This window comes from Cimex lectularius, unplaced genomic scaffold, assembly GCF_000648675.2.
Source record: "Cimex lectularius strain Harlan isolate CLEC.00 unplaced genomic scaffold, Clec_2.1 scaffold348, whole genome shotgun sequence".
Lineage (NCBI taxonomy): Eukaryota > Metazoa > Arthropoda > Insecta > Hemiptera > Cimicidae > Cimex > Cimex lectularius.
Window position 1 is genome coordinate 290,883 of NW_019394215.1, and position 25,891 is coordinate 316,773.

General features: G+C 34.0%; 1 protein-coding gene across 1 annotated transcript in view; it reads right to left on the reverse strand.

Moving 5' to 3' along the window:
• The window catches only part of LOC106670365 (lachesin-like), a 163,918-nt gene that overhangs the window by 84,403 nt on the left and 53,624 nt on the right, over window positions 1-25,891 (reverse strand). The window contains exon 3 of the mRNA XM_024230223.1: window positions 25,063-25,221. Coding sequence (XP_024085991.1) covers window positions 25,063-25,221 — 159 coding nt within the window. The remainder of the gene's footprint in view (window positions 1-25,062; window positions 25,222-25,891) is intronic.

Below are 25,891 nucleotides of genomic sequence, written 5' to 3' on the forward strand. Positions count from 1 at the left end.
GTGGTTTTGACTGAGATGGTCCTTGGACGGCTTGGGCGTAGATAACGCTGGTTCGACGAGCGTGATCAGATCTTACTTGCTGTGGTGGTGGAGGAGGAGTACTAGACTGGTGTCTTGATTCGGAGGAATTCTGTCTTCTTAGCCGTTGTAAATTTTTGTGTGTGATGCAACCTCTGTAGTTGGCTGGATGATTACCATTACAAAGCGAACAAACAGCTGGAGTTTCTTTTGATTTTGTACAATGTTCGTTCCAATGATATCCTGCGCATTTCACGCACCGTGGTGTATGGTTGCAATATGATCTGGTGTGTCCGTAATTTTGACAGCGCTTACATTGCGAAATTTTCTTATTTTTGAACGGTTCTTCTACACCTATACGACAACCGTAGAGATGGGTAATCATAAATATATCCTGATTATTTGGTGAAGGTTCGAGGTCCAAAAAGAAAAGCGGCATTTTGATTTTTGCTGCAGATTGGATGTTGGTAACATTTCGGACTTTAAAACCGAGTTCTTCTACCTCTTTTTCTATTTCATCTGGCGGGATGGAGGGATGAAGGTTTCTTAACACAACTCTAAATGCTCGTTCCTCTTTTAATTGATAGGTGTGGAAGTCGCACTTTTGTCATTTAAATATGTGTATTAGTTTCCTATAATCGTCGGAACTTTTCACTTTTAAATATCAAAATTATAATTTGTATTATGTAATAATTTTACACAGAAAAATTTTATTGTGCAGTTGAGGGTTTTCGGGTTCTATTTAAAGAGCACCTCGGCCAAACCTTAAGTCATCCAGCTTAAGGAAACTGAAATTACTGTATTAATTTTAAATCAAAATCTTAAATGGAGGTTAATGGTTCTATAATAATACCGGAACTCGGAGAAAGTCAATATTGAACCTCAGAAATCATGGGTTTGCGGAGGAAATGTAGCTGAAGGTCAATCACATATTTTGAAACGTCTTCTATTTCAAAATTATATTTCAATTAAAAAACTTATCTAATTTATAAATTTTCCCGTCACTTTTTTATATGAAAGTGCATGAATAAAACATAAATTCAATTGTAAAACATATTGACTAAAATTATCTTTACCAAATTAATTAAAATTATGTTTTCTTAAAAAATCGACATTTGTTTTAAAGTCGAATAGATCTTAGAAAGTAAATGTGTAATCACTACAACTTATAAGTTTCGTTTATCATTAAAAGTCGACGAGAAGTACTAATAATAATATCCTGGAATATATTCCTTCAAAATAAACCACCTACTTAAGTCAATAAATACTATTCAGCCCTGGTAAACGTGATCACAAGCGAACAAAATCATTACACATACAAAGACCCATCGTCGTCATCAATGCTAATGAAGGATTAATTTAATTTACTTGGGACATCACACTACTACCCGAACTAATATCACACCAAATAGCATTACTTTAGGACGTAATTGACAGTATGAAACTTAAAAAGTGCAGTATTGTTCGGGTGAAAATATAATTTGCAAGTACATTTTTATCAAGAAAGATAAGAACAAATTTTTACAATTTATTTTCATCTACAACATACATGTGTTTTATACAACCAGCAAATTGGATTTCGATTTGTGAGTGTGACATGACGGGCGTTATACTGAAAACCACATACCTGCAGCTGCGCTGCATTTATATATATATTACCGGTACCGTTACCTTATAGTAATGATATATATANTGATTAAAGAACATTGCTTTAAAGTAACTAGTTTCTTTTTTTTTGTTTAATACCAAAATCCTGCATTATTTTCCGGACAACCCAATATATATATATATATATATATATACACACATATCATATGATATGATATATATTTATGTATATATACATATATATGCCGGGTTCGAATCCTGGAGCCCTTCATTCGAATTCGACATAGAAAAAAAGCTTAGTCCAATTAATAATGAAACGGTGAAAACGTAAACCCCGGTATAATCAGTCCTCGGTTGTCTATTACAACTTAATTTATTTTACTGTTTTATTTACTGTTTTTAACTTAATATTTGTTATGCTTTCAACAAGATAACGCGGTTAAATATCTGTAACTCTCCGCCTCTTGGATAATAAAATCTTCTCTAAAAATGTAGCTTTAACCTTTTATGGGCCCGGGTCGTAGTAACGAAGATCTTGGTTTGAGGAAAACTCCCTTAAAAATTTTTATAAAATCCCTTTCGGAGCCTCCTATTTGTACTATAACATTGTTTCGTATTTAATGAGGAAATAATTGACCGACTTATAGTGATAAGGAGAATTAACACACAAACTGAAACTTTTGTTTGAATACATTTTCTGACGTTATTTCATCTTAAAAAGTTACCTATTTGAAACGGTTATTTTGTTTGTTTTGGGTAGCAAACTAAATGTTCATTTTTATATAAAATTATATGGAGAACTCTTAAACTGTTTACAGAAAATCATGCAGAACATGAAGGTACAAAAGTTTTTTTTTCTTTTTTTATAACGATTTAAAACAATTTGCTTTATTAAATACTTATTACATTTAATGTATTATTAATTAACAACAACCCAATTTGTAATTTAGGTGTACTGTCGAAACAATGAGTCGAACTTGCTTAACTCAACAACGCGAAATTCAAATTAAGTTTAATTAAATACACGGTATTTTACAACGGACGGATTACGAACAAGTTTCTACCATTCGGTAATTAATTAAAAATGCTATGAAAGTTTCGGTGCAATTGCATTGTTAAACTTGAAAACTGAAGGGAAATATTCTGGCCATTTACCACAATTTTAATCCGTCAGGGATCGGCGATAATCAGATCACATAGGCAATCCACTCGGAAACATTCGGAATCTGGCCATATGTCTAATATAATATCGCTATTGGCTTCACATTTTTATTCGGCATCTGGCCGATTGATACTTGAACAACTAGTGAATGGTATATATTGTTCTACCATTAACTTAATTGACAAGTACATATCTATTAGGTTTCGTGGTCCGATTGACCAAATAAATTATTTTCAATTAATTAATCTTTAATTAAGGTTTTGGTTGAGATAAAAAAGTCACGAGTAGGATTCGAACCCACGACCTTCGGATAAATAGGCCGCTGCTCTATGCAACTTGAGCTATCGTGACTTCGACCACTCGGACACCAACTTCCCATATCAACCCCACGTTTTTGTCTGCTTTCCATTAAAAGCTTTTGTTTATCGATTTTTTTTCATTAATGATTTTGGAAGTTGGTTATATACCAATTCTAAACTGATGTCACGTTGGGCAGTTTCATTTTGACTAGAGTTTGAATGATTTTCTTCGTATGTGCAGGCAAAAACTAGGATTAATTATCGATTCCAAGAAAACTTACTGTCATTTAAAATTATAAACTTTACAATATTTTATGCTGCTCTATTGCTTACCACCTATTCCAAATCCCTTGAAATGGTCAAAAATTCCAGATTATTGGAACGCCTTGTGTAGTCTTTTTATTACTTCATTTCAAATGTCATGTAATCTATTTGATTCTCGCCGACAAATGGCAAAAAGGAAGGAAAATTCAAAAGGTTGGGTTGTGATGGGAAGTTGGTGTCCGAGTGGATCGAAGTCTAATTAATAGACAAGTTTCAATGAGGACTTTTATTTTGGTGTGCTTTGTCTGTCCGTTTCCTTTCGATTCAATGCAGTGAAATCATTTTCATGTGAAATGTTGAATGAAACGTTGAATTATTGAAATTAAGTAATAAAAAAGATGACACAAGGCATGTTCCATTAATCTGGCAGAACTTTCGACTATTTCGAGGAATTTGGAATAGGTAGTAAACACCAGAGCAGCAGAAAATATTGTAAAGCTTATAATTTTAAATGACAGTAAGTTTTCTTGGAATCGATACTTAATCATAGTTTTTGCCTGCACACATGAGGAAAATCATTCAAACTCTAATCAAAATTATTCAGAAATCGTGAGATAACGTACCGGTCACTACTCACCACACATTTCTATTCAAAATGAAGATTGGGTAGAGGAATTTTGTTGAATAAAAGGGAATGAAGAAAGCGGCAAACTGGCCAACGTAACATCAGTTTAGAATTGGTATATAACCAACTTCCAAAATCATTAATAAAAAAAATCAATAAATAAAAGCATTTCCACGATCCTCTTGAAATATGGGAAAATGTTTCTAATGGAAAACAGACAAAAAATATTCCACAAGTTGTCAACAGAATGGAAAACATGGCCCAAAAAATTTGTATTTATTCCGCGTTCAGCTTAACAAATAGACGGCTTGATCCTGACCAATAATCCTAGAGCAAAATATTCAACACTTAATATACAACTGCCCAAAAATATTTTGTCACCTAACAGCTTACTCCAAGGCAAGAAGTAGTCTCCTGATCAGAACAAAACAATAAACATTGTGCGCAAACTACAACATAATCTATTTCCGAAAGGGAAGCTCAATCACAATGAAAATAGCATATCAAACAAAACTGTATAATAAACCATTTAAACCAGTTAAATCAAACTAAAAAACGCCAGATTAACGTCAATACAATGTCATAATAAACAGTCATAAGAATGACATAGAAAATGCTTTAACAAAAATTAAAAAAAAATTAACTATAAAAAACACTAACATTTAAAAACTTAAAACAGGAAATTTTTAACAATACACGTCATGTTTATCGTTTTGTTTCATTTCAGTGTTGTTTCATCTTTGTGTCGTAACTGAGTAAAATACACAAAACTAAATTACTAAAATCCGCATGATCCAACACATGCAATATAACTCTTATTAAAATGCAAATCATGCAAAATGCGGCCCTCAGAATTGGAAACTGCCCACGGTGGAATAGAACGTATAAGCTAAATGTTCATGATATCCTCAGCGTTTTCTCTTTAACCCATAGCCAAAAATTAAATTTCAATTTAAAAACACGGTCAACCGTTTCCTTGTAAAATAATATTAGAAAAATTATCTAAGAGTTGGAAAATCTAAAAGTCGCATGAAAAACACATTTTTTTCATTACTTTGCTTGGTTTCTTAATGTATTTTAAATTTAACCTGCCGTGTTGGGCACATTTTTGCAACTCAACTAGTTTTACGATGGCTTTAGTATTTTTAAAACATTATTACACAATATATATGTTAATGCAAGTTGTATAATTCCTATAATTTTCCTTAAACGCACATATCGAATTATACAATCTTAATGAAATATTAAAAAGGCATCTGAAGTAAACATAAAGCGAGAAGGACAAAATGAAACCAACTTATTAGACAAGGTATGCAATTTCGATAATATTAATGTAATTATGCATTTTAATTTCCAAATTGCATTTTTGTCTTCGAAAAAGTTCTTTTCAAATATATTTAATTTAAAATTTCTATTTATATGTACCATTCCGACCCGTCATACCTGCAGGCACACCTACATTCCATTGAACATGGGTTCAAATAATCGTGAATCAAACTAAACATAACCATCACTCTCCATCTCACCTCCCGACCACCAACCTATTGTAACCTCACCGCCTTCATGCCGAAAACGTTATATGCTACCTTGGGCTGTATCTAGCCAGACGACTCACCTGGAATAAAAATAGACTACTCATAAGAATAGAACTGAACGAACACTACCGATTTTGTAAAAGATAATAGACAGTCTAAACTCTCCCTTGACAGCAAAATACACATATTCAACTCAATACTAAAATCAATATGGGCATACGGCATAGAATTATGGGCTTCAACCAAACCGTCCAACCTTCAGAGAAACCTGACCCTAAGATCACGAATACTCAGATCCATCATCAACGACTCGTTCTGTGTTTCTAACCATACCATTATTAACGACCTAAATGTTCCCTTTTTAAAGTCTTTTCGTTGTTTTTCTTTTAATTTGAAATATATCGTTATCTAGCCTCGCGCTCTATTGCTCAATTTAAAAGAAATTATCATGTTTTGATATGCCTTTTTTCCTTCTCATCAATTATAAACATCTATATATCAATGAAAAAATTTCTTTTTAATTTATTTGTATTTCCTGAATTGGCGTTAAAATTTTAAACTCATAAAACCATCAAAAAGTTCAGCATTGGGCTATTTTATTGCTTGGGGCTTTTTTATTTCGGCCTGTTCTAAAGGGCTTTATGGCGTAATGAGCTAAAATATGTTGCTGAACGAGTTTAAGCATAGAGTAAGATTCTACCTCCTTGGATCCCTTAAAAAAAACCTGTGGAAAAGACCGAAACGGATTCGATTGTAATAAATAAATCTCAACGCTCTTCTTCATGATTTTATTTTTTACATTATATTTTGAAGCTCTATAATACAGCTTGAACCTCATGTAGGTCTAGATTTACAAATTCCATCCATTCAAGTCTCCATTTCGAGAAATACCTATTGCAACACGATATTACAACACGGCGTACTATTAATTAAATTTTGTGAAGTAAAATTTACATGTTGCTTGTGCCAATAATTTTTAACATTTGATTTATTCAACAATAATAAATACCAAATTGAAAATAACAAAAATAGCAATACAATTATGTTTCTACATTTATAACATGTATCAGAGGCGTTTCGGCACTTTGCCATCTGTGTGTTGTGTGATTCTGTGAAGTGAATTTCTTTATTAAGGACGCGAAGGGTGATTTGCGTGTAGCGGTTTTTGTTGGATTAAGTCGTTTTTTGCTTATTGCTTTAGTAAGACTATCCTTTTTCTTTTTTATTGATAAAATCTTTAAAAAGTTGTACGCGAATGTATACCTAATTGCCCATTTTCAGTTTTGTGGTTTAAATCTAATCCACATCTGAGAGAGAAATTTTGTTGATACACAAAATTCGAAAAAAAGTTGATCTTATTTATTTTATATTTTTATTTGTATTAAGGTCAATCTACTTTTCCAATTTAAAGAAAAAAGCGTAAACATTCGAGTTTATGGTAAAGACAAAATGTTTTCTGTTGTGTTTTTCTTAATGAAATTTTTTCCCATTTTGTTGAAATTACTTGAACTTTTCTTTAAAACCAGATTAATTTGGTTTACATTATTTTGTTTCTATCTAACATATTGTCAAAACTAAACAAATAATTTAAAATATAATAACATTCGGGTTCATTGTGCAGTTAAGAATGAAAGTAGTTTACAACAAAACAATATACAGTTATGTTTTTTCTAATGAAATTTTTTTTTAAATTTTATTATTAACAGTATGTAACTGAAGATTTTTCAGTTACTGAATAAAGCATTCATTGTAAAGAAGGAAATTATTTAGAACCAACTTCAAGTCCTTGTTTTAAGCCTAGCTTTTTCTTTTAATTCTTCATTTTTTAGATAATTTTCCGACCCTTTAGATTAAAAATGAATCGTAAGAACCTCTTGTCGGATGTTAATTCTCCTTCTGTTACGTTGTTACGTTTAAATTGAGGATTACCCATGAGTAGATGATGTTGCTCTGCAATAATCTCCACCTTGATGGATGCCTCGAACACAATTCTTTGCACAAGAGATTTGAATCGTCACTTCTGGGATAGGTGGATAGGACCTCATGGACCGATCTGTTGGCCTCCTCAGTCACCCGATTTAACACTACTTAACTATTTACTGGGGGGGCATTTAAAAAACCATTACGCCAATCATAACCCAGCAACCTCAGTTGAAGAATGCATGTCAATCCATCTCCCCTGACTCTATCGCTCTCAGCACCGGTGAAGAGTGGTTAAAAAGTGCAAATCTTTACATCTTTACACAAGGCAGTCAGTTCGAAGAAGAAATATGATTAATAAATAGTACTCCAAATGACTGTTTTTGTTTAAACTTTTTGCCATAACTTTGTCGTTTTTTACTAATTTAAAATCTCATTGCACCATTGTTTTCAGCGTAAAGAACCCTTTAAAATGCTGTGTAATGATGTATAGGGTCTTATTAGAAATGTTGAAGTTGAACTGAGCCAGAGGTACACTGTATAATTTTTCTACAAAAAAAGGTAAAAATTTGAAACTAGACTAAGAAAATACTAATGACTATATATATATATATATATAAGATGACACCCTGTACCTTGCATTTTTATTAGTTTTATACTTAATACTCTTTGCATAATCGGATATTCCATATTATAAAAGCGATAAATTATTAATGATTGTTTCAGTTGATGAACGAAAAATAGTAAAAATTATTAAACAAATAGAACTTCACGATCAAACGCCACAATTTTTTTTTTTTTTTTTTTTTTACTGGATCTTCCGACATCTAGGTCATTTCAGCCCCCAACTAAGGCTATATTCTATTGACCCTTTCAAACACTACATTCCGTTTGGTTGGTGGAGTACTTGATAATTATTTAACGACGATTGTTGTTTAGCAACACTGATTATTTTATTATTAGCCGATTTTTCTGGTAGTTTTCGTGAATAAATACAGGCTACACTGAAAAGAAAGAAAGTAATCGTCTAACAAAAGTGGATTAATTTATTGAAAAAGAGAAACTAAAGCAAAGTGTAATTCCCTTGTTATGATTTTTATCTCCAAAGTCCCATTGAAATACTAGTTACGAAAATACTCGTGGGTCAAAGCCACTTATATACATTTTTTATAAACGTGGAAATACATTATTCATTCACTGATAGCGTTACAGAAAACAAATTCTTGGCCTGGGCCTCGGTGATACATTGATTCGGCCAAGGCGCGTATAAGTGGAGTCGGGTATATAATTTTGTTTATTTTTGCATCATCTAGTCGGATATCTGGGGGGGAGGGTATAGCACAGTAGTTTTTCCCGTGAATATTTGATGTTCGAGGTTTTCGTGATCCATCATTGGCCTGCTGACTTTACCGATACGTGAGCTGTTTCCACCATTGACTTCTCCCAATCTCGCGAAATTGGAGCCTAACATTTTACTCCGACCTCTGGTAACTTTTTTTTCAATCCACCTGGGAGATGATCGAAAAAAAGAAATACTGACTTTAAACGCCTGAAAGAAATAAGTTATGAATCGTTCCCCTGTACGAAATTTTAATGTCCCGTCGTTTAGTCTCGCTAAGCTTCCCCTTTTAAATCAATTGACTCGTTAATTTCAAAGACGGCTTTCATTGCATCAACCCTCTTCTTTTTTTTACATAAATAGGAATTTTATAGAAGGTTTGATTTGGGCTATTTAGTAATGAAATAAGATTAATACAGGCTATTTTGTATTATTTAGTTGGGTGAGTTTAAGCCTTTTTTTATTTCTTTTTTCGTTTTATTGTGATTTTTAAACGGCGATTTTTAATCGCAAGAAGTAAATGATATTACAGACATAGTGACAATCTATCATGTTACACTTGATAGAAGAAATCACCCAACAGAGACACTCCGTCACATGGATCAATCAATCTCTCAAGAGATATCTCTGCCACAACCACTTCAAACGACATGATTTCCTCGAATGCTGGTAGCAGAAAGGTGTTGGACAAGATTAGGGTGAAGGTTTAAATTTTTGTGGAGGTTTTTGTATCGGAGTTTATTAATGTCAATTACAAATGAGATTTAGAGGTCATTATGGATTGTTAGGTTTGAAACGTTGAAAGGACAGTTTAATATTTGTGTTAGTATTTTTAATTGGATGGATTAGATTTTGTAGGAATTGGATATTTTCGTTAGACCCCAAACTTCAATTCCGTATGTCCGTATTCTCAGGAGCGTTTTGTAAATGGTCAGTTTGTTAGTAAGATGGAAGTTAGATCTATTTGGAAGTAATATAAGGAGTAATTTATAACGTCGATTACTTTCCGCTATTGTCAGTCGTCGATGGAGATTCCACGTTAGTGTATTGTCAATGTTTAGTCCCCGGTAGTTCAATATCTGAGATTGGAATGGGTTTTCCATTTAAATAAACCTTAGGAAAAGCGGAATTTCGGAGTGCAAAGTTTATGTTCTCCATGTGCGAGACCACGGCAGGATAAGGTTCGGAGTTTGGTGTATGACTAGCTAGAGAAGGTCTGGATTAGATGACATGATAGCCCTGTCATCATAAAAAACCCCGCTTTAAAGGGAATAAATAAAAAACACCTTGTACGATGCGGCAGTACCAGTTTAATTTGTAATGACATAATTTTTCTTGTATTTTATGAAATACTGAGATCAGCTTACATTTCATTTTTTACCATATAAAAGCCAGTCAAAAATATAAAGTGATTTAAGTATTTCATAAAAGCCTAGTAAAATTATGTCATTGCAAATACAATAATTAAAGTACAAGCAGAATAATTAACAAATTAGTTTAAAAACTTGGTCATCCTAAATTCCAATTGCTAAGTTGGCCCATGTGTTGCGAAAAAGTCAAAACAATAGGAAATATTTTGAGATCTTTGGGTGTGCGGGATGATGAAACTGTATTTTTGTAATTTAGAATCATTTTGTTCTCCCTGTTTTTCTTGTTTGTCAGATTCGATTTTTCAGGCAACTAACTATTTTCTCCAGGAGGAAATCTCATTATTTAATTTTTATCCTTGCCTAAAGTTTGGTATTTTTAACTTGTACTGTGGTCCACCCGACATCGTTGTTTCTTAAACAGCAAGACTAATTTTGACGCCGCCAATAAGAAAAAGGACATGACATAAAACATACACTAAACCATCAGGGCAGTTAGCAGAAAGCCAAAACGTGTTTTAACCAACAAAGTAGAGACGATAAGAATACCAGGATGATGACGAGAAACGAATAAAGAAAATAGAGTTATATTAAAGATGGTACATAAATTTGTTATTTGTCGGAATGTGTAGACAGCATGGTAAATTCCATTAAGTTTTTGTTATGCTATCGCTCTTGTTCATCGAGTTTTTAGTGCGTATTACATAGTAATCTAAGTACAAATGAAATACAGTACGAACAACCTTATTGTATATTATATCCTTTATTTTCAATCAGATAGTGTTTGCGGTTGTTAAATTGGTTTATACATAAAATAAACAATTCCAAGTGTTTTACAGAAGCGATTTCGGCCCCAAGAATTGTTCCAATCGATTGAAGCGATTCCTACTCTATCCAGAATTCACACCCCAAGGAAAGTGAATTAACTTATAAAAAAGGGGAGACAGGGCTTTGTAGGGTGAGACGATGAAAGAAAATCATTTTTAATTTTTAAGGACGACTCAGGAAATTGAGGAAAAAATCAAATATCGAACATTATTAAAATTCACCGGGAGTCCGCAAAGAATGGTATTAAAAAAATGCCGAACGGTGCTTATCTGAGGAGTGCATCTCCGACTATAATGGTTCTCAATTATTGATATTGTGAGAGGGTTTTTCCCCCTTTGAATATTGTTGTTAACTCAAAAGAGGTGGCAAGGCGAGAGGAAGAGGAAAAGTAGCCCGTGGGTTGTTTTGTTGTCCTTGGGGCTTATGAGAAGGACATTCCCAGGCAAATTTTCTTGTAGAGCACCGAGGGGAATAAAGAAGTTTATACCCCTTCTTGCTGAAGCGGCGGACAAATGCCCCTGCGTATCCGCCCAAGGCACGTGCGTTCTTTACTGCTGGGGCAATTTTGAGGGATTCTGTTTAATCGTTCCATCCTGGTAGAATAAAAAAGGGGGATAATTTCGTTTAAAGATAGTCGGGGAGTTGTACTGTAATAAGGAAAGAATATAAGGGATATTCACGAAATTTGTGTTAACCCTGTTAACTCTGTTAGGTCGTGTGAGAACGAGAAAAATGACGTAGACTTGTAAGAATCGGCAAGTTAACATTGCTCGATCTAACAGGGTATGATCAAGATGTTAAGTCGAATCGAATAGCGGGGAGTCACAATGTTATCCGTTCGGACGTAGGTAACAAACAAGGCGGCCATGAATTTAACAACTTTGTTTGTTGACAAGTAGCTTTATTTTTAAATAAGTAGTAGGTTATTCACAATGTTTGTTAGATGTTAACTCGTGTTTACTCGAATAGAGAAATGTTCAGTAAGATCGTGAACGGCCTCTTCTTTTCTTAGCAAGTTAAATGTCAATTTTTTCGAAATGCTGCGCGTGGCGACTGGTAGAACCAAAAATAAAGCTATAAGTCCTTGAATGATTGTTGTTGTTTGTTATGGTATTGTTTGGCGTTAAATTGTAAGATGCCAGAAGTTACTAAAAAGGGAAAATTAATCAACTCTCTCATTCACAATGCTATCTATGCCCTCGAATAATACTAAAAAATGACACGCTTCAATTCATGCCGACATACCTAACTTGTATCCTAACGTCTAACTGCCTACTACTTTATATGATAGGAGATGTATCTATTATGAATGAGAGATAAGAACAGGTTAGAAATTAACAAAAGAAATGTATTAGTCTGATTTAATTAATGCTTATTTAAGAATAAAAATACGTGCAAAAAAAAGCTGTTAAATTCATGGCTGCCATGTTGGTTACATACGACCTAACGGCTAGCAATGTGATTACACCTTCGAGTTAGCATCTAACATTGGCCCTACCCTGTTAGATCAATCAATGTTAACTACCCGATTTTTTTATATTTTTTTATTTATTTTTTTTAACGAGGGTTCGCACAGCAGAGGTTATATCAACCCTCGGGGTGCCGGTGTTTTTGAAAAACATACCCATTTGTAGGTATGTTGTATGTTCGAATGCAGGTCCGCTGGATTCGAACCCGGGACCTTTACCTTACAGTGATGAGCGCCGTGTAAACGCCTAAACCGTTGCGGCCACCGACGCCCCAGGCGATTCTTACAATCTGCTTCTTTTTCTGTCTACTATTTTTTTCGCGATCTAACACGATCTAATAGAGTTAAGAGGGTTAACACAAAGATCGTGAATGCCCATATTAATTAAATCAGACCAACACATTTCATTTGTTAATTTCTGACCTCCCCTTATACTCTCATTCATAATGGATACATCCCCTATCCTATAAAGAAGTAGGCTGTTAGATGTTATGATACAAGTTAGGTATGTCGGCACGAATTGAAGCGTGTCATTTGTTAGTACTTTTCGAGTGCGTATGTAGCATTTTGAATGGAAGAGTTGAATAATTTTGATTTTTTTACTAACATCTTAAAATTTAACACAAAACAAAGCCATAACAAAAAACTAGCCTTCAAACACTGTTGTAGCTTTATTTTTGGTTCTACCAGTCGCCACGCGCAGCATTGCGGAAAAATTAACGTTTAACATGTTAAGAAATGAAGGGAACATTCACGATCTTACTGGACATTTTTCTATGCGAGTTAACACGAGTTAACATCTAACAAACATCTTGAATATCCGTATAATAAGCCAAAAGGCTGAAGCTCTTGAGAAATATCTAATCACCGTTTCCTATTATCCTCAACACATCATCACTAAAAGAATAAGAAATAAAATAAATTTGATCTGGTCATTCCCGTGTAAATTTATATATTTCATATCTACGTTTTGTGTAGAAATGTGGGAATTTTTTCAGGAGGGATCTGGTAGTATTTTTAGCGAGGACTTGGAAGCAATAAGCATTTGAATTGCCGGAGGTGGGAAGGCGCGGTGGTGCTTCACAGAGAAAACTTAATTCGCGAACATAGGGAAAGGATTTTTTGTGACTTTTGTTTTCCCGTGGTAGGGGTAATTCCGAGGCCCCAGTGATTTACTCTAAAAACGTGTCTGGCGGCGAGGGCCGCGAAGGATTTGCCTACATTACTGCCCCCCGAGCCCACCTTGCAGGACCCCTTTCCACTACAACTCTCTCTCTAATAAAAAGTTGTTTCGGACTTGGGCTCTCGGAATTTTTTTTCCGCCCGCACTCCCTTTACGCCCTGTTAATACCGGGCATATGTGTATCTTTTTGCCCTCTTATATTCCTCTACCGGCCTTATCCATATGTACGGACAAGCCCCCTTCCACCTTCATGGATTAACCCTCTCTGAAGAGGAAACGTTCCCTTCGAAAAAAATCACGTACATTCGTTCACAGTGAATATTAATTTGAACTGTCGGAGTGCGATTTAACTCTTTCCACCAAAAATCTGGTACAAAGCCGGTGGGACCCTTATTTCTATTGGCATTAGGAAAAATATCTGATACTGAATGAAGATCATGAAAAAGATGACCTAACGTCCAAAGAAATGTATTTTTGCTGCGTTAAATTGCGTTAACGACTCCTACTTTCTCGGTTTACGTTTTACAAAAAAAAAATCTGCCAAAAAACGCAAAATATAAACGAGCTATTCAACAGATTAAGTAAATTAATACATTCGTAACACTGATTTCACGAACAAAATTCTTACCACGGTAATGCCACCTCCATATAATCATTTAAGTTTAAATTCGTCTGATATTCAATGACAAAATAATTGCAGATAAGAATATACAATTTTCAGCATTTTTTAAAGATTCCTACTCTCGGTGGTTCGAAAAAAGATTTTGGCTTTCCGAATGTTGAAAAAAAGAATTGGTTCAAATCAACTCATATACTTTATATTTTGATGTTGAACAGTACAAAGTGGGTAGATGGTCGAAGGCAAAGATTGATGCGCTGTGATGAACGTTAATAGCCGGATAGACTGTTTCTTATCAAGGAAGCTTTTACCTTGGTCGAACTTTATTTCTTCCGGTCGATCATCCTCAATCTTAGAAGCAAAAGGCTTCAGAAATCTGTAACCAAGAAGAGAACCAGTGTGTACTTATCTCGTCATATTGAGTAACATTTGTTGTCTATTGTCGTTAGCTTATGACCGGACGGACTCTTGCGCAAGTTTGAATAAATCATTTAATGATTCACTAATACGTCTGACTGTGACCATAGATCAAGACAGGAGTTAACTAATATTTAAAAAAACAGAAGAAACATTTTATCATTTTGTTTTTCACATTAGCCATCAAATTTAGCTTGAAGCTGAGAACTATTGAGGTCAAAAGTTATAATTTATTTTTGCAGAATATCCACACATTATGAAAATTAATTCTACCGGGCCATGTGCCTAATGAATTTCCAAAATGAGCCAGGTTTACATGATATTGGGTTATTGGTATTCCAAATATTTAAGAAAATAAAAATTCAATAGAAAGAAAATATATAAAGAGAACTAAAGGTCAAATAATTTATCAAATGACTTCTTAAAACTGGCATTGCCATTTTTCAAATAATAAACAAGACAATCGAACTTCTACATAGTCATACACGTCAATTTGGTGCCTCCTAATATACCTAATTTCGATTTTCTGTTAAATATAGCATTCTCACTGTAATAATTATGTTCCAAATACCACATTTCATCATAGCCCGACAATTCATATCTATGAGTATAGAATACTCATATTTTGTTTTTTATATATCCATGGTTGATGGCTGTAGTTATGTATTGGTAGTATTGGTGTGTGTGTTGGAGGCAAAACAACAATTTTAAATTTTCAAAAAAGTGTAATTTGGACCAACGTTTCGGGCTTTTATGAGCCCTTTTTCAAAGTGCAAAACGTTATGAAAACATTAAAAAAACGTCTGAGTAATAACGCTTATATATAAAGAAAAATGAAAACTTATGTCAATTACAATCTTTGAACACTAAGCCAGTTTTTACTTTTATTCTCATCCAGAAGAGTATTTTCATTATTTTAAAACAATGCTGAAGGTTTATCAATTTAAAACAGAAAACCAATGGAAGGGAAAGGGCCACAGGTTTTTCAGTATGAACTCCTGATCTTTTCGACGTCACTATTGATGCGATGATATACGTGCATTATATCTCTTATTTAAGCCAGCACAGTCTTGCTTATATTTATAGAATATTTTTGTTTCTTGATGTACACAGCTTCCCAAAGTCGTCGCCAATGATCTTTTTCTTTTTTTACGTCTTTTACATTTTCAGAATCAAATGTATGTGTCATTCTTCTCCTCAGATACCTGTCATTTGCCCCATAACGTTGACTTTCACGCTGGAAATTTTGAAAACTAGACCTGACATTTTTTACTTGGCAGGTTCATCTTTTAGATTTGTGTAAAAACTACCTTGCACACCTGTCTTCTTTAGGGACACCATGTATGTTGGGACATTTCTTATAAAAAACTGTTCTAACTTTTCGGAAATGCCTCGTATCGATGGGAAGGCACAGACATTTTGGGCATTGGCGACATCATTATTCTCACACACGATATTTAAATTACAAAAACATTCTGTTTATTAATTTATTAATGAGGTTAATTTAAACAATTGTTTTTTATTAACCTTATCTTAGTAAACGTTGTAAACGTTTTTACTTCTACAACGTTTATTAATATAAGGTTAATAAGAAAAATATTTAGTTGTTTTAAAAATATTTAAAATCTCTTCTGGACGAGAATAAAAATAAAAATTAAAATAGTGTTCAGAAACTATACTTGCTGTAAATTTCCCTTATCTATAAACGTAAAGTATTCAGATGTTGTGATTTTTCACATTTGCCACTATTTTTCTTATTTTCCGAACGTTTCGTATCTTCCCTATCGTATAAAGGGTCAAAACAATGGTCCAAATTACAATTTATTGAGCCTTTAATTTTTTACTTAATTTTCAGTACCTTAAAAAATATTTTATGCTTTGTAAATATTTTTGTAATTTTATTTTGTTTCTTACCTTATTTTAGCTTTAAAGAGTATGTTATTTTACTTCATTTGTACCTATAATAATATTTTATATTAAGTAATATTTTATTTTCAGTTTCGTAAGAATATTTTATGTTTGTGCTTTGTAAAAATTTTCTTAATATATTTTGTTTCTTACTTCCTTTTCGTTTTAAAGAATATCTTATTTTAGGTCCCTTATATTATAGTTATTGCATAATTTTTATTGATCCCCCTTCTTTTAATAAGGATATTTACTACTCATTGTAAAATAAGGGTGTTAGTTAGAGCAATCTACCCCCTATTTGTTGTGTCGCCAAAAGAGGGCACTTCACTATACACAATAAACTGACTTTTTCATTCAACAATTGGAACAGAGGACCCATACTTGCGACCGTGTTTACATCTTCATATCGGGTGGCATACACGCTCTTTATATGGAACCGAGGAATGATACTCTTCAATTATGGTGGACAGATTGAGTAATTTTTCTCTACATACCGTACATACAAGCGGGTTTTGACCAAAAATTATTTACACCTGTCGGACTGTCATTTTCGCCTGGCCTATTCTTAATCGGGAGAAAATGATCCCTCTTCTAGGATTCAGATTCTCCGAGGGCCACCCATCAACCGTGTTCTGCATTTATATGAATTATTTATCACTTTATGTATATTGATGCAAATGTGATCAAGTTGTAGTTGTTTGTTATTGCGTGAAATTTTTATTTAATCTGAGAGCATACTCCTACGCCCAAATGTAAAAAGAAAAACCATGTCTCTTTTGGACAAATCAAAAGGACATATGTTGGCAGATTGTCCCAAGAATTGTCCGTTTTATTTGTATATCAATATATTTATTAAAGACGTTATAAAAAACATAGAATGATTTATTATGATTTTAATTAATACATGCACATTTTTATTAGGAAACTGATGAAAAAAGTGTAATAAGATTAATAATTACTTAAATGTAAAAAATATTAATTAGTCTTATTATTTACGAAATATTTTTTTAAAAATTAGGCAAATGTTAAAATAAATCTTCACTTTTTGACTTTTTTAATGTCGAAACATTTTTCGAGTGGTTAAAGATCCTTTTAACTATAAATTAATAAACATTTCAAACCGGAAATTGACTCTTTAGACTCCTTATGCAATATTATTCATTCAAATTTCTCAAATAGCTGTCCAGCCAAGTCTGGACAATTTATTTGAATTAATATTCCAAGTTCCTAAAGAAGTATTAAATTAATGAAACTTTATTGAAAAGTTGGTTGCTACGGAATATTAATATCAATAAAAAATATTAATAATCATGTTTGCAAAGTTCACGTTTAAAGTTCAAGGAAATTCTTCATGGTTGTGTAAATACTGAAAGATATAGCGTTTACAAAAACCTTACTCCTAACGAGCTGTAAACATTTGTAAAATTTACATAATAACCACTTTCATTTTTTTAAATCCATTTTGAATATTTTATATTAGTTTTAGAAGCTTTTTTTGCAATTTTGTACTAATGAGACTTTTTATTACATTAATGATTACTGACCTTTGCGAAATTAAGTGCATGTGTTAACAGAATATTGGTTAGGTGGTTGGTAGGGGCAACTTGTTTAAGCACCATATCTGTCAGTATTTAGATAGCCATAAAAATTGTACTTAAACTTTAGATGAGAATTTATGAAACTCGTAAAGTTTGTTATTTAAGTGAATTTGCTTGAAGTTGCAATAAAAAAATCAAATTATGCTCACACGGTTTTTAATTTTCTACCATTAGTATAATAAAGTTTACAGTATGATTAATGATTTACGTTATATTTTCAATTTATTGAATAAAGTTGTGAAAGGTTGAAGTAACCGGAAAAGTGAAATATCTATAAGAGAAATTAAAATCCATTTTGGACAATATGGATTTGGTCGAATTTGACATTACCTCCGGAATTAATGTTACATTACTGTATTGTTGTTTACATATCATTTTTTTTTTTTTTTGGGGGGGGGTATAACTAACTGAAAGGAATGTTGATATGAACCAAGAAAAACTTTGATTCTTCGTTTGTTGGTAAGCAGTGATTAATAAGTGATAATAAAACTTGAATAGTCCAAGTGCTCTTCTACATTACTGTTCTACTGGCCAGTTCAGGTTATTAATCAACATGTATAGACTTGCCAGTGCCTCCTTAATATAGTTTTGCTTGCGGCTTTTCCTCTCACAGTTGGAAGAATCTGCACCTATACAGTCGGTCACAAAACACCAAACGTGATGAGCGATCTCCTCCTCTTCCTGGCAATATCTGCTCAATATTTCTTCTGTCTTTACTGTTATCCGATGCTTGGGCCTTCTTAGAAGTCCTGGTTCGGTTAGGGTTACCTTCCTGTAATTCCTTTGTAAGTCTTGTGGATGGCCCTTCTATAAATCTATTCGCGTGCCTCATACCTAGGCTATTGTTCCACAAAGTCCCGTTGTCCGGGCGCGTGACCGCAATGTTTAGGCATTAATGTGGCGTTCATAACTAAGATAAAGTCCCGGGTTCGATTCCAGCGGCCCTGTCAAACCCGATATACTTCCAATTTTTTTAACACCAACACCACGAGGCTATATGACTTTAAATCTACTATAATTTTCATTAAGGTGAGTAAATATTTATAAAATAATATTTATAAAAATGAATGATAAAAAATATTTTTAAAAAAATGAGATTTTTATGTTTTTCGATATTTTAACAATAAAATATTGTACTTCCGGTATAGTACCCTTTCTGAGTATGTCGTATTATTTTCCTACATAATTCAGGAAATTGAATTTAAAAAAAAAAAAAAGCTTAAATTGTTTAGAATGTTTGGCAGATTGGACGAATGCTTTTTAATAGCATCTTCATTTTAAGTACTGCACAATATGAATGCATTTAATCATAATGCGCTATATTTACAGTGTGAATTTGCCCTTTTAGCAATCCACCCTTGTAGTTTAGACGGTTTTTTTTCAATGGGACATTAATTATACTTTACCCAAATCATTCTCATTCATTCCATTGTTTTCCTTTTAAGAAGAAAGGAATAAAGCAGAAGTATAATGCCCGGAGAGTGAGAAGCCACCCCCAGGAACACTTGAAAGTCTTTAATACTGCAAGTTATTCAGTTGCTCAATCCTGGCTCGGAGTTTGAAATCCCCTCAGCTTTTATCACGTTTAAATTTCTATCAGGAAATCCTTTTTGCGAAGTGAGCCAACGTCGAAAAAATTTACAGTGTCAGTGGTCGGACGGGAGACGATTTCTTTTCTAGCCAAAAGCTTTGTTTCAAACAGTAATTTTTCTCGGACTGAGCTATGTCCTAAGTAAAAAGAACCCGTTGGAGAACTTTCGAAGTAATTGAATTTTAGCATAATTTAATCTATTAAATGTTCTAGTTCAATTCAATTCAACCAGAAAACTGTTTTGATCAAGGTTGAACGGATTGTTTTACATTAATGCTATAATATCCAATATAAATTATAAAATTATTATTACGGAGGTAATTTTAATTGACGTTATAATATACTTTTGTTGTAGGTAAAAGTATAAGAAATAATGTATGAAATCGAAACAAGCTAGGAAACTTAATAAAATATTTCAAACGGGTGTTAAATAATTGACCATTATCAAAATAGAGTTCAACATAGAATCATTTCAAAACAAATTGTGTGAAAATATTTCGTTAAAGGAGTTCAGTTCAGGACCGTGAAATCAAAGCACACGTCATTCGGGAATTTCGAATGACGATTCGGTCTTTACAAACAATATTCTACCCCTTTGACAAACCATTCTGTTTTCTTTCCCCGATAAAGGTCCACATGTAGAAAGCTTTGTTATTCGTGGATGAAAAAACTGTTTATGAAAGTAGTGGAGAAAAAGAATATGTTTTATCGATAAAATAATTTAGTTTTTCAGTTTAGCGAACTTCTTATACTAATAATATATTCACTAATTTCGTGGTCCACTTGACCAATTAAACATTACAATTAATTAAGGTATTTAGTTGAGATGAAAAAAAGCTAATGGCACGAGAGGGATTCGAACCCACGACCTTCGGCTTGATACGCCGCTGCTCTACCACCTGAGCTATCGTGACGTCGATCCTCCCGGACATCAACTCCCCATCTCAACCCCACCTTATGAGTTTTCCCTCCTTTTGCCATTTTTCAAATGTCGTGTAATCGGTTTAGAAAGTCGTGGGTTCGAATCCCTCTCGTGCCATTAGCTTTTTTTCATCTCAACTAAAAACCTTAATTAATTGTAATGTTTAATTGGTCAAGTGGACCACGAAATTAGTGAATTTAATGAATTAACTGAAGTACACTTCACTAAAGCTCTCCGTCGCCATTTCAATTGTCGTCGAGAATCCAAACCGATTACACAACTCATAAGGTAGGGGTTGAGTGGGGAGTTGATGTCCGGGAGGATCGAGGTCACGATAGCTCAGGTGGTAGAGCAGCGGCGTATCAAGCCGAAGGTCGTGGGTTCGAATCCCTCTCGTGCCATTAGCTTTTTTTTCATCTCAACTAAAAACCTTAATTAATATTAATAATATATTAAAGTTTTTTTTTTAGTTGGCCGTATTGAGCGAAGTCATTACTTTAACTATCATGCAAAGTAGGGTCGAGTTGAAAACTTAGTGTCATGAGCAGGACTTGAACCCACGACTTCCGGAACAGTACCGGGTTGACATACGTAACCATATTTTGGAAAAATAACTAACATAAATTCTAAGTTTTAATCATGTGCGAAAAACATTTCTTAGTGGTATTTTTATAAATAAGTCGTTGTTATTAAGTAATTACAACTACAGCATTTTTTACTCTTACTGTGTTGAGTACAGTTGTTAGTCCTTAATATCACTCCCTTTCAAATATGACTAGGAAGTGGCTCACTTTTTTGCGTAATCATCGCCATTGTTAAGATATTCCAAACGATTTTTTGAGGAGATTTTTGGTTTCCTAAACAGTGGACCTAACTCGGGGGGTTCCGCGGTGAACTTCGAGGAAAATGAAAAAATAAACGTAGAATGACGATAAAATTTAAAAAAACTAATAACAATGAGTAATGAAAATGAAAGTTTGTTATTTGTACTTATTTTTTGTGCACACGTAAGCAAAATAGGTAAGAAAGATAGACGGGACTAGACAGTCGATCGGCTTTTTAAGAATTTCATTGTTGGCACTGGGGTCCTTTATTATCGGGAACTTTTGCTTATGGGAACACTTATGGGGTATTTTTCGAAAATGGGATTCAAGCTCAAACTTCGATCGCGACTGCACTACCTTTTTGTGATTGATCAGTTATTTACTCCAGGATGGATTGGTGGCTGAAGTCAGGATCTCCGAGGAAGCATCCTCTTCATCACCTACACAGCCAGGAAAACACCGAATTGGAATTGATGAGGCGGAAGGACAACCTTCCAATGAGGAAATTACTTGACGATAAGCTAAATGAGCAGAAAGCCTTAGAAGCTCAGCAGGATCCAACATGCTCAAATTCTACAAGTCTCCGAATAGGTCAAACGGCCAGTGGATGTGGAATATCTAAAGGGCAAGTACCACACAGATTCGGGATTATTAGACGCTGACGTCGGTAGCTCAGTGTGTGATTTACGCGAAGGTACTTCGAAATACTTTAACGATTCCAGTTAAATCGCGTTGTCATTTTGAGACTACACATCCAAAAATCCGGGGAAAACCGACAGACATTGTCATGAGGAAGCGCACTGATCTGGCTGCTTTTCAAACTTTCATTAAAACTCACTAAAAGCATCTTATTTGATAAGTTATCGAGTGGGATAGACAGGTAAAGCTCATACCATCGCTGAAACTCTCATAAAACCGTGGGTTAACGATATTGTATCTTGCATGCTTGATGAAAAACTCATATGTTCGGTGCCATTATCGAACAATTCTGTTAAGGATACTCGATTTATTAAATAATATAAAAGATTCGCTGTTTTCTCGCATCCAACACAATTCATTTTCTCTCCAAACCGACGCATCAACTGACGTCGCAGGGATGCCTATTTTATTTGCTTTCGTCCCTTATAATACTCGGGATATTTTTAGGCGCCGAAATATTCCGTTTGTTGAACGATTTTTGGAGTGATAATAATAATAAATTAAACGAAGGATTTCAGCAGCAGTCGTTATGTCTTCCACAGACATCCTTTAGCTATGAAACAAATGTCAGCCTTTTTTAAGAAAGTTTTGGATGAAACCGTTCAAATTATCAATTATCTGCATCACGGCCATTGAAGTCAAAATTTTTCACAACATATGGGAATCTTTATCATTGCCTGCTTCACTATACAGATGTGACCACTTTCACGATTACAGGAATTACGTTCTGAAGTCTTATCTGTGTTGTGACCACAATATCACATTGGCCAACGTTTTCATTGAAGAGAAATGGCAATGTATACTGTATTTATCTGTTATTTACATGAAATAAAATAAGATGAGTCTTTCTTTGCATGTCTTTCGATGCAAATGATAAAGTTCGCAATTTCAAAAGCAAAATCCAGTGTTGGGATGAATCTGTTGAGAAAGAAGAGGTGGAATGTTTTCCTTCGTTAAATGATTTTTTAATAAAACAAACTGGAACTTGCAAACGGCACGTTGATTGATGAAATGTGTGAAATCGTTCGAAGTTTGAAGATGTCCTTTGAGCACTACTTCCCAACAGCTCGATAGACAATGCTGCAAAGTCATCAATGGGTGGTCAAGTTAATACGAACGTTTGAGTTGTTTACGCTGGCTAAAAAGTTTGAGAAACCCTGCAGTTTAGGGGTTCTCAGGTTTAGGAAAGAGAGAGAATTGAGACGAGATTAAACAAGCACTTTTTGAAAATAACTATTGCATCAATTCCTTTTTCCAGTGTTTGATTAGACACATAGCATTCGTGCTAACGCAAAGTACATTGGACTTACATTTTTGGATAAGTTTGTGCTTATGTTTGTTTGTGTTTGTGTCGGTTTGTGCTGGATTTTATGCTAGTACCAGGTCAAGTTCGAACGTCCAGAAAGTGTTGATATGTTGAACGTTTGTAAGTTTTTTTCTAACGACAATTTAATTTGTTTTTCCATTTCCAGTTTATGTAGAAGCCGTAGTCGTATTTTATCTTTTTTGGACTAGTTTGCTTTACGTATTGTTGCTGCAGTGTCTAGAAGAAGAATATTACCATTACGTGCAACACAGGAACAGTAGGTAGAACTTTTTAAATTACAAGTTATCTGATTTCATTTAGTTTTATTAATTTTTATGCACCGTGTCTTGGAGGAGAGGCAGAAAAGGAAGTGAATGAATGTTGTTTGGATGGGTGCTGACGATAGCTGGCCAATGGCGCTGCCCGATTAACAGGATAAGTAGTTAAAATGTAAGTTGTCGTTTCCGATCATTTTCATTCTTTTTTTGTCATAATCATAGACTAAACCTAAATCATAGTGGCCACCGACGGGGCAGCTAAAAGAACTAGGTTAGCAGAAAAGAACCACGAAAAACCAAACTCCAAATTTACACCATAGGATGTACCCCATTCGTCTATTTGCAGTACGTGTGACAGGCGCTCCTCCAAAGCAATTGCGAAATGGGAATCAGAGGAGTGGGTAAGCAAGAAGCGTGGAGGGTGTAGTTGGGATATCTGACACACAGATAAGTTACAGGATTGGTCCAAATATACTGTCTTGTGGCGCTCTCACCAGGACTCTGGATGACGCTATGGTCTTGATGAAAAAGCAAAATCAATTGTTACTAATAAACTTCTTTTCGCAGAGACTAGAGTTAAAATAGCGAGGTTAGACAGAGAAGAACTAAAGCAACCCAAGTAAGAGGTAGGGGCTAAATATTAAGGTCAAGGTATTTGAAAAGACTGCAATCTAAAAGAAAAACTCAGTAGCTTAGAATTTTCAGAGTAACAAAAATGCTTTAAGAAATATTTTCTCTCTGGATAAAGCGCATGTATTCTTGTTATTAATATTTAGTTAAATTTTTACTTAAATAAAACATAAAAGAATATTAAAATTGTAGTTTAATTTTTATAACGTGTTTCGCTCTAGATTTGAAATTTGATGGAATGTTTTAATTTTTTAGGAATAGTTAAAAGAGTTAATCTAGAAATAAATCTCTTTCAGGATACACTTGGGAACATCTAAAGAGCTTTTTTCTTCGTACAGCACAGGGAGTTAATTAAGCTCCAGCAAAGCTACTTTCGCTCTATTTCTGATTTCCGTGTTTTTCCCGTTAAAAAGAGCCTTCTATAATAAAAAGGGCAATCAAACATAAACACCAACATAAATTAGTTTTGGACGTTTCGCCGTTTGTTAGAAGTTTACGTGTCATTAGACAAATAACATTGCGATAAACTTTAAAATGTTTGTATAACTGATGTAACATTAACAAGTTAATCAATTAGGTTATAATGTGTATAATATCAATCATATTATTTGAGGCAAAGCATTGTTAAGAGAATATATATTGTAGTGAGTTTACCTTCTTGACCACTGGGAAGTGGGATCGGTTCTCCGCCCTCTCTCCTCCAAACGATGCTGGGGGCGGGCGATCCGGAGGCGGCACACCTGAAGCTGACGTTGCTCCCTTCCCTCACGACCATATCCGTGCTCGTGCCCGAATCCAAAATATCAGGAGGAACTGAAAAGACAAAAAGTCACGATCAAACTCAAAATGGATGATAATGCGGATTAAACGGATCGCCGATTAACAGGGCCATAATTATCCCTCGGTGGACCATGTATATGGTGGGCTCGTGTGGAATGTAAATAGGCCATTGTACATTTACCAGCTGACCGGGCCAATTTGACACTGATTTCAATGACAAAAGGACGGGAGAGTAAATTATAATGTTGTATAACAATTAGACCTGATTAACATCGACTGGGCCTTGATATTGATTTATGTTAAATTATCTCATTTACTGAAGGAAAATTAATTTCGACACCAGTCCATCAACAACGCTACGCTGTACGAAACCAAATATAGCAATAGAATAACGCTTATAAAGTTTACAATTTTAATACGAGCTGATTGAATTGATAAGATGATCCCAGTCACCCCGGGAAAACTCCCCCTTTAAAGATATCCTAGGATTTATGGTAAGAGGAATAATGGATTTTCGACGATCTGCCTTGAGGATTGAAAATTTGAATATTTGCATTACTTATTCATACATTTTCTTGCATCGAAGGTCATGATTGAATATTAAGACCACTATGAACTCAAGTTAATATCCATTGATCGAATAAAAATGTAAAATAAATTATCGGTTTGACACAAAGCCACAACGTATGTATTAACGACGGTC